This window comes from Nesoenas mayeri (genome assembly GCF_963082525.1).
Source record: "Nesoenas mayeri genome assembly, chromosome: Z".
In the NCBI taxonomy this organism is placed as follows: Eukaryota; Metazoa; Chordata; class Aves; order Columbiformes; family Columbidae; genus Nesoenas; species Nesoenas mayeri.
In genome coordinates this window covers 42440841-42451165 of record NC_137542.1, presented here as the reverse complement: position 1 = coordinate 42451165, position 10325 = coordinate 42440841, and the positions used below count along the sequence as shown (strand labels likewise).

At 44.6% G+C, this 10325-nt stretch overlaps 1 protein-coding gene across 1 annotated transcript; it reads left to right on the top strand.

Annotated features, from left to right (window-relative positions):
• Positions 1-1867: 1867 nt before the first annotated feature.
• STARD4 (StAR related lipid transfer domain containing 4) lies at positions 1868-9815 on the top strand (the record flags this gene model as incomplete). The annotated part of the gene is made up of 6 exons (XM_080362942.1): positions 1868-1918; positions 2139-2254; positions 4253-4302; positions 7709-7835; positions 8981-9095; positions 9589-9815. The coding sequence occupies exons 2-6, from the start codon at positions 2150-2152 to the stop codon at positions 9813-9815; spliced, it is 624 nt and encodes a 207-aa protein (XP_080219068.1). The 5' UTR covers positions 1868-1918; positions 2139-2149.
• Between the last annotated feature and the right edge of the window lie 510 nt (positions 9816-10325).

Sequence of the window (10325 nt, the reverse complement as noted above, 5' to 3'; positions counted from 1 at the left end):
AACATCTTGCAAGTATGTTAGACGTATTGAATATTGGAATATTGAGTATCCAGGGGTGTTACAGAAGATGCACAGAGCTCCTGTGCTTGAGAAACTTACTGTTTGAGCTGCCAGAGCAGCTTTCAAGAGACCAGGCAGCCTTCCATTAAAATACATCTAGCCCATGGAAACACGACACTTTTCTGCAGACAAGGTCTTATTCAAAAATCATCATCTTCCAATAAAAACTTGTCATTCCCCACTTCAAGACAAAGAAGTTTATCTCTAAAAAAATGAACAACTTACATCAGTGGTTTAAACTAGGTGATGGTCCATGGAGAAGAAGAACGTTATACTCAAGGGCAAGGAAACACTAGACTTCAAGAAATGCAACAGAGCAGGGAAGGATGAAGAAAGCAGCGAGACTTTTTCACTCACAGGAAGATGACAGGGGTCTAAAGGAAGACAGGTGAAATATGTTCCTATGCTTTTGGCTCAAAACTCCTCTTTTGATTCTGTATTGTAAAATTTCAAGGATTTTGTTTGTTTGTTTAGTCTCCCCTTAAAAGCACAGTCTTTGTTTAGAGATCCATTTTCATTTAAGGAAAAATGGCCAACAGCTGTAAACTGCAAGGGGAACTAGGGGTAGTTCAAAAAGCCTGGTGTAAAGACATGTATTGAGAATGCAACCACGTTCAAAGCATTCATTTTTGGGAACCAGCACTGCCCAAAATGAACAACATACTACCACAGAAAGATCTGTTGTCTTTCCCACTCTTTCTAACCGCCTACTTCCTGCCCCATCTTTTTTTGTGCTTCCAAGAGTTTACTCTTTTTGCGTGGATGTTGCCCAAAGTGATTCTGTTGCACTGAAGTGGATGAAGTCCAGTAAACAGTGCAGGTCTGCAGAAACAAGCAGTTAAACATATTTTGAAGCTGGCTTCAGCTGTGGGCTGACCACAGGTGCTGCCTTATTCCTAAGAAGAATCTGGTCTGCTTGCTTTGCAAACAGAGCAAAGCAACACTCCAGCACTTCCTCAAGAGCCTGCTCCATCACACTGCAAGCACTGCTGACTGAAAGCAGGAGTATCTCAGCCTTTCTCACCACAGTGTGTCCCTTGCCTATGAGCTGCACCATCTTAAGCCCTTCATGGTTGGACAAACATTTATTTCTTCAGCTTCAGACACTGTGGCAAGTGATAGCTAACAGCACCCCAGGAACACCAACCCAGGGCAGCTCTTCACCACTCCGGGCCCCATCAGCACTTGCGGGACAGGCCTCAGCTCAACACCAAAACCACAGGGCACTTACAACCGTGAAGCTGCAACTCCGTGTAAACCTTTATACAGCCGTGGTAAGAAAGCCTGTACAAAGTGACAGTAATAGGCCACACGTGAGAACACGAGCGACCCAGCCCGGGGACTGAGGCTCAGCCTGCTCCCAAGCACAGTGATGCTGTCACCCCAGACGACCGGGCCCGGCCCGGCGCTCCCAGCACAGCAGGTGGGACCCCCGCGGTCCGCCCCGCTGGCCCAGCCGCACGGCCACGCTCCGCCGCGGCGAAGCGACAGCGGCAGCTGAGGCGGCACAGCGGACGCCGCGCCCCGTCCCGCCCGCCCCGCGCTGCCGGTGAGCGCTCGGAAGCCGCCCGTGGAGCTGATCCCCGCCCCCTCCCATCACGCCATTCCCTCCACCCAATCAGAGCGCCGCGCGCCGTCGTTCCTCCGGGTGCTGACGACGCGCCGGTGACATGTCGAGAGGTCGCGTGATAGGAGCAGGCGACGAGCCACCTCCGCCACCCTCGGCGGATCGCGCCGCCATTGGCTGTGCCGGGAAGCCGGCAGCGCTCTCATTGGCTGCCGGCGTCGGGTGTTGCGCAGCGCTGCCGGCAGTGGCGTCTGCGGGTGAACCGGAGGTGGCGGAGAGCGGCGGCCGCAGGTGAGCACGGGGCGCTGAGGCCGGAGCCGGGGTCCCGACAGCCGCCCGCTGTCACCTGGACCGAGCCGGGGAATGTGTGTGTGTGCAGGGAGGGGCTGGGGGGTAGGGGTGTGGGCAGTTTCTCCTGTGTTTCCAGCGCGTGGATTTGCGTCGCGCTGTCGCTGACGTCCCTCATGGTGTGTCTGCTTCTGATGCCTGTGTCTGTGTAACCTTAACGCAGGAGGAAAGCAAATGGATCTCCTGCCAAATTCAGCACCGCTGGCTACGAAACTGCGGAACACTCTAATTCAGTACCACAGCATCGGAGACAATGAGTGGCGGGTTGTGAAGAAAACTGTGAGTGGTCCGGGTGGCTTCGTGCCTGCAACCCAATTTGTTCTCTCGAGGGGGAAGAGAGCTTCTTATGCCGTTCAACACGGGTGTCAAACATTTGGCAAATTATTGCAGGGCTTTCATATGAGATGCCCTGTGAAGCCAGCCTTCTAGGATAGTATATCTTTACATGACAGAGTGTGATTTTCCTGTCTGCAGATACACTTTGTAATCCCTGATACCGTTTTTCAGGGAAGTACATCACAGGAGAATCCTGGCTGTGTAGGACTATAGGCTTTTCTTCAAACAAAGTGTGAAATGCTGTTAGCACTAGCAGTATTACAAGATGCTTACTTGTACTTTCAACAAACCAGTCACAGCTTGCTATTAGGCTCTGCTGGCCCCTGAAGTCTCTTTTGCTATAAAGCTTGAACTTGTCATGCTTCAGGTTCCAAATGACTTCCTCTTAGAAACTGAGATCATTCTCAATTCTTCCTCTTATATTGCTTCATGTTTGCTTTGCTTCAGAGCCCCTACATTATTGTAAGTTCCCTTCTATGAAAGGGAATGCACTTCCTCCTTTCTCCAAACAGTTTGCCATACTCTTGTTTTGAGCTGCTTGGCTTTTCTGAGTCCTGCTTCATCAAGCTAACTAGACTTCGCTGGTGCATCAGCTGTAGGCTGGGTGAATACTTTTTAGTCCTGTCCTGCGCTGCGGGTGGAAATGTATTTTGGTATCTCAGTGTAACAACATGGTAGGACTAGTGTGGTAAATTTCTGGCTTTACACTTTTATTACAATAGTTTGGGTGGGTCTTGTATTTTTTTTTATTGTATTTTTTTCCTTCGTGACCAGACATTGGTAAGAGAGGGTTAGGTGTTCCAAATATGTACCTTGATTATTTGCAAAATTAACAAATTAATTGTCTAGGAAAGGTGAAACAGAGTATCGAAGGTTTTCACTGTTGCAAAACACCTGCACCACCTCTGCTCTGCTAAATGCTAAGTCTTATACCTATAAGATTGTTTTTCTTTAGGAAGTTACCTGAGTCACACTGTTTCAGATCACGTTAACCCCCAGATTTTACCACTGTTTTTTTCCAGTCTTCCTTCCTTCCTTCCTTCCTTCCTTCCTTCCTTCCTTCCTTCCTTCCTTCCTTCCCTCTGCCCATCTGTCCATCCATCTGTTTTGGTACTGTGCCATGTAAAAGAAATTCAGAGCTTTAGCTACCTGCTGGGAAGATGTTTTTTGCCCCTATGTGTCTTAAACATTTCTGGATGTAATACTTACACCACTGCTCTTTAGGATATTTGGTTCTTTGTGGCTGTGTAATCATGATTGCAAATAAAAAGGTGCTATATAGTACCCTCTTTAACACCGAAATTCAGAGATTATGCACAGAGGTTCCATTTCGTAGTTAGATAAAAATCAGAAGATAATGTTTCTTTATTTCCTCTAGCTAACTTTAAAATGAACAGACTACTGCTTGCAAGACACTCCTAGTCAGGCACCTAGGAGAGAAGGGTAACTTCAGCTTTCATGTCTGCCACTGTCATCACCTCCTTCACACATCTGCTTGGTCATGTGTTACAGGAGTGCAAGCAGAAGTTGTGTGGTCTTCCTGTCTGAATAGTGTCCAGATAATGGCTTTCCAGTGGCCTTTTAATTGAAAGGCTTTACCTAGTAATGTGGTTCCATTATTCTATATGTTTTCAGAGTAAACGGTCTTGGCCTGTCAAGCACTAGGTCTGCGTAGACTTCTATAATTTGATGCTGAGAAGGGCAACTGACTGATTTGTATTTTTAAAGAATAGGCCATCAAAAGTAAAAGATGTCTGAAAGGTCTGCTTCTGTTTTTAAAAAAAATGTGTACAAAAGTACCCAGGTTAATGAGCACTTTGGGGTGAACCATATTTAATGATAAAGTAATTTGCTTTTCTTCAGAAAAACTGAAGCATTTTCTGGATATCTTGCAATTGTATTTAAGTGATAATGAACATCATATCTTCCATTTTCTTTCAGAAAGATGCAACTGTGTGGCGTAAACCATCAGAGGAATTCAGTGGATACCTGTAAGTTTGCCTAGAGAGCGTATATATTTTTAAGGTTCCACAGATGTTTTGTAGAATTTAGAAATGAAGGTTGTGGATTCTACAGCCCTCAGCTACACAAATTCTCAAGAGGGGAAGCTAAGTGGATTGTCTAATGTGCTGGTACCATTTCTTTTTAGTGTTACACTTTTTAGCATTGCATGGTGTCTAGAGCAACAAACAATGAAAACTGTGTAACATACTACAAAACTCCCATTGGCTGAAGTGGACAACAACATGTATCCACACCTCATAGAAAGATGGTCTGCAAACAACAGGATAGAGTCCAGGTTCAGTAGGTCCAAAGTGTTATTGGGTGACAGCCCAGCCAGTGTGTGGACTGTTACAGTGACTATGCAACTGCAATAGAGTAAAATGTCAAGTGTGTAGTTGTGGGAAAGATGTGTGACATAAAGGGCCTTCCTTTGTGAGTTTCTGTATCTGGGTTCTGTTGGTATTTGTAGGTTTAGGTAGAAAAATAGTTACTAGAAGACAGCACTCCGAAGAAACAAAATGTCATGTGAAAAGGCAGTGTTTGAAAGTAACTTAAAGACTGATATGCTCTCTGGAATTTAAGTCCAGTTAAATCTGCAATAGCTGATGACTGCAGACACCAAGAGTCTGCTGACTCTCTGCAGGACCATTGGTGTGCTGGCATCAACAGGTTGTGTAACTCGAACCACTGCCAAGAGAGCGGTGGCTCCTTCGTGCAGATGAAGACTCCAGAATTGTGTGTATACCTGGCGGAATAAAGGATGTATTGAAGAACTTTCCAGACACCCACCGAGAAGCCACTGGCATTTTCACATGGTCCCAGTTCTAAGTATAGAGTTGTGATTGGCTCCAACTAGGTAATTATGAATGAATATGGGTGAACTGCACAAGTGAATAGATCAATCTGTTGCTTGACTAGTTACCTATTATTAAGAACAGCTTGATGAATAAGAAGTATTTTGAAAATAATGGTCGTGATGGATTACTCCCCTTCAGGATCCAGAAGCCCAGTAACTGGGGTAAACAAGGTCTCTGGTGCCTACTAAAAATTTCTCATAATTAATGTCCTGTAATGTCTTATACCAAGTTATTTTAGTTGGTACTGTTACATGCCACCACAGCCTAATATAGTTTCTCATTAGCTTGGTTCTACTACTGTTACTTCTACTCTATGAAAAATGTTTTTCCCAATATGTGTCCAGCTCTGGGCTCCCCAGTTTAAGAAGAACAAGAAATTACTGGAGGGAGTCCAGTGGAGGGCTACAAGGATGATTAGGGGTCTGTAGCATCTTTCTTACGAGGAGAGACTGAGAGAGGTGGGCCTGTTGCCTTGCTTCTGTTTCTGGCAAAATCATGGAGAAGATTGTTCTGGTAGTTATTGAAAAACATTTGAATAACAACGTAGTCATTGGTCCCAGCCAACACACATTCATGAGGGGAAGGTCTTGTTTAAAAAACTTGATTTCTTTCTACCACAAGTTTACCTACCTAGTTGGCCAAGGGAAGCCTGTTGATATTTTTGGATTTCAGTAAAGCCTTTGATACTGTCTCTCACAGTATCCTCCTGGACAAGATGTCCAGCACACAGCTGGGAAAACACGCAATGCAGTGGGTGAGCCATTGGCTGAAGGGCCTGGCTCAAAGGGTTCTAGTAAATGGGGTTATGTCGGGCTGGGGATCAGTCTGACTAGCAGGGTTCCACAGGGATCCAGCTTAGGGACAGCACTCTTCAATGTCTTTATAAATGTTTTGGACTTGAAGGATTGCTTAGTAAGTTCACGGATGACACAAATTGGGAGGAGCTGTTAACACTCTCAAGGGCAGAGAGGCCCTACAAAGGGATCTGGACAAATTGGAGAACTGGGCAATCACCAACCACATGAAGTTCAACAAGGGCCAGTGTCAGATTTTGCACCTGAGACACGGTAACCGTGGCTGCACATACAGACTGGGGGACAAGATGCTGGAGAGCAGCTCTGCAGAGAGGGATCTGGGGATTCTGGTCAACGGCAAATTGAACATGAGCCAACAGTGCCCTGGCAGCCAAGAGGGCCACCCATGTCCTGTGTGCATCCAGCACAGCATTGCCAGCTGAGCAAGGGAGGTGATTGTACCTTTCTGCTCTGCACTGGTGCGGCCTCACCTGGAGCACTGTGGGCAGGTCTGGGCAACACAGGATAAAAAGGATATAAAGCTACTGGAGAGTGTCCAGAAGAGGGCTACAAAGCTGGTGAAGAGTTTGGAGGGGAAGTTGTATGAGGTATGGCTGAAGTCACTTGGCTTACTCAGCCTGGAGGAGACTGAGAGGAGATCTCATTGCGGTACACAGCTTCCTCATAAGGGGAAGAGGAGGGGCAGGCGTTGAACTCTTCTCTCTGGTGACCAATGACAGAAACTGAGGGACTGGCAGGAGGATGTGCCAGGGGAGGTTTAGTTTGGACATTAGGAAAGGGTGCTTCACGCAGAGGGTGGTGGAGCATGGAACAAACTCCCCAGGGAGGTGTCACGGCTCCAAGCCTGGCAATATTCAAGAAGAAACTGGATGATGCCCTCAGACACATGGTGTGAACTGTGGGGTTGTCATATGCAGGGACAGGAATTGGACTTGATGATCCTTGTGGGTCCCTTCCAACTCAGGACATTCTGTGATTCTGTGTTCAGCCTGAAGAAGGCAGAGGGGGGTCTTATCAATGCTTACAAATATCTCAGGGCTGGATGTCAAGAGAATGGGACAAGACTCCTTTCAGTGTTGCCCAACAGTAGGATGAGGGGCAATGGGCACAATCTGAAGCACGGGAGGTTCCTTCTGAATATGAGGAGAAATTTCTTTATTTTGCGGGTGCCAGAGCACTGGAACAGGCTGCCCAGAGAGGTTGTGGACTGTCCTTCTCTGGAGACATTCAAAAAACATCTGGACTCATTCCCGTGCAATTTACTCTGGGTGAAGCTACTTTAGCAGGTGGATTGGACTAGGTGATCTCCAGAGGTCCCTTCCAACTCCAGCCATTCTGTGATTCTGTGTGATTGTATTGCTACTTTCCTTTATTTTTGCTTTTATTAATAGCTTGTCCTTGGTGGACTCCCTTGTGCACTCAGCAAGAAGCGCAGAATATCAAGTTGTTAGAGAAATAAACATTATGATTTTTTTCTGAGGAAGGAGTTTGCCATTTACTAAATATTGATTGTAGCGTAAGGACAAAGTTTCTCAGCAGAACACCTATTGCAGAGAAGGGCAGGTGCACCCGTAAGTCTTTTTCTGTACTATTTTTCTGATACAATTGTCCACTAACCATAATTCCAGGTACCAAGGTATTACATTATGTGTGCTGTTGCAAATTAATGGAATATTTTTAAATATTTTTTTAATTTTAAAAGGAAACATATGTTTTTCTAGCTACAAAGCTCAAGGAGTGGTGGAAGACGTTACTAACAGAATAGTGGATCATATTCGCCCTGGACCTTATAGGCTGGACTGGGACAGCTTAATGACAACTATGGACATCATAGAAACATTTGAAGAGGTGAACACTTGTTTTGATTCTTAAGGGAAATGTGTATATATACATACATGGATTTATCAGCACAGCAGAGCAGTAGTTCCAACGAATACTAACATTTTTCTGCCTGTTTTCTGCATGCACATGGGATATTGTCCATACACGTGATGGGTGACTTCAAACAAGGCTTTCTGGATGCACCATCCTATTCTGAAGCTTGAAGTTCAGCTTTTCATCCATGCTAAAAATAAAAGGGTGAAAGTTGGTCGGTCCCATTTCTCTCAGATCTAGGAGCTGTGGTAGCCTTTGATAAAATTTACATATATAGAGCTACAGTGTGGTATTTGGCATGCCAAAGCCTTTTCGTGCAACTTGCTTTCTTCCATTCCACAACAAACAAAATTGTGGGTATTAATGATCCACATATATAGAAGTTACCACCTCTCCATCTTCCTGAAGGGCTGACTTCACTGTGTGGCAAAGTTTTGTGCTGGAAGCCAAAATAATTCATACCTGAGAGGCAGGACTTGCTAAAGAAAGGTAGACTTGAAGTTGATTGTGGAAGAGCTCGTAGCCTTCTTTTGGTTACTGGGGACGTTCATTATGACTTCAAAACCCAGTGGACATCTGTCCTTAACGTGGATTGTCTTTTTCCCTGTCCCTTAATGAAGATTTATACGGCAAGGCATTTATTTTAGTTATTCCCTAAAGTTTGTTCAAACTCTGTTGTCTTCTAGGAAAGCCTTTTTTGAAGTATTGTTTGCATTCTGTTTTATTATTCACTTTGTGGCTTAAAAGTACTTGACGGAGCATCTTAGTACCAGGAGAGGCCTCTTGCAATTTGTTCATGGTTCTTTCAGAGTTCCTAAGCAGTGATTAAGTCACACAAAAGCCACATGGCTTTTGGTTCCCAGGTATGGTGCAGGTCTCTAGTTTTAGTCAGTATGGCTTAGAGGTGCCAGATATTCTCTGCCCCTGCAGCTCTCAGTTGCAGACTGCAAATCCTTACAAACTTCTAGCATTTAAACTGAAAGTGACACAGCCATTCAGACCTCATTGAAGTTGTTTGCACAATGTAGTTCACAGAGGCTGCAACCTTTGTGGAAAAGGCTAGCTGCCTACTAAGGTATTTTTGTTTTCTTACTGTCCTTATTCTGTCACTCAACAAGAACTGCTGTGTGATGCGCTACACCACTGCTGGGCAGCTCTGGAACATCATAGCACCAAGGGAGTTTGTTGATTTCTCTTACACTACAAGCTATGAAGACGGTCTTCTAACATGCGGTAAAGGCACCACTTATCTCTGCTTAATTCTTATTTTGCAACAGCTGCTTGGCTTATGCTTTGATTCAAATTAAGTTTAGTTCTGCAGTAAGTGTTCAAAAATAGTGTGAGATGGTCTCCAACAAGTATTTCCAAGGTATTTTAACATTTTACACATTTAAAGAAGAATACAAGTTACTGGTTTACCCATGAGCCATTCTGTGTGACGCGTGCTCTGACTCAGCTCATACAGCAAAGTGGCTGGAGTAACAACTTGATAAACTTACTAGCAAATGTGAGAGAAGTCTTTTTAATGGCAGAATTTCTGTCTGTTGTGGAGGCTGGATGAAAAGTGGACAACTTCCATGCAGGAAAGTACCCAGAAACTTTAAGTGTGTCTGTCACTTCTACCAAATTCCCCAAGCAGAAACTTGTACATTTTAAAATTACTGTGCCTTTATTTTTAACTCTCTCAAATTAATTTCCCTTTTTTGTTGTTTGTTTTCCTTGATAGGTATAAGCCTAGACTATGGAGAGGTGAGACCTAACTGTGTCCGTGGATTCAACCACCCTTGCGGCTGGTTCTGCGTCCCTCTGAAGGACTATCCCAGCCACAGTCTTTTGACAGGCTACATTCAGACTGAACTGCGAGGAATGCTACCACAATCTGCAGTAGACACTGCCATGTCTAGTACCCTGGCCAATTTCTACTCTGACCTCAAAAAGGCACTGAAAACATAAACTAACTGTGACTTAGAAGCCCATGCATTTCTTGCAATCAAGTTCTATTGTTTAGCTTAGCATAGGTTAGCTGCTGAGATAAGAGGTGAGTAGCATTGTTCCTGAATGATGCCTGAACCTTTATGTTGAGGGATCCAAAAAACTTTACCAAGTACTTTTTGATGTGATACTTAGCATACATTCCTAATTCACAGCGTGGGATTCCATTTCCTGCTCAGCACTTTGCAGCTGTGGAGGAGTAGTCCGAATCTCTAAACCCCTGGCTTCCTAGGTAGAAAACAGAAGATGCATGTATGGGCTTGAAAAATGCAGCATGAATTTAGCTCTCATGAGCAGTAGTAAGAGCAGGATTTTGCTGTTGCAGGTCACTATGCAGGCAGCATCTCATTGAAGATGTAGTTTTGTAATATATATCTTTTTATATTTTTTAAATTTATTTAGTTTGTACAGGTGCATCTGTAAGTTGTTGTGAAAAATTGCTTTGATTTGTCTTGGGGATATTACATAGCT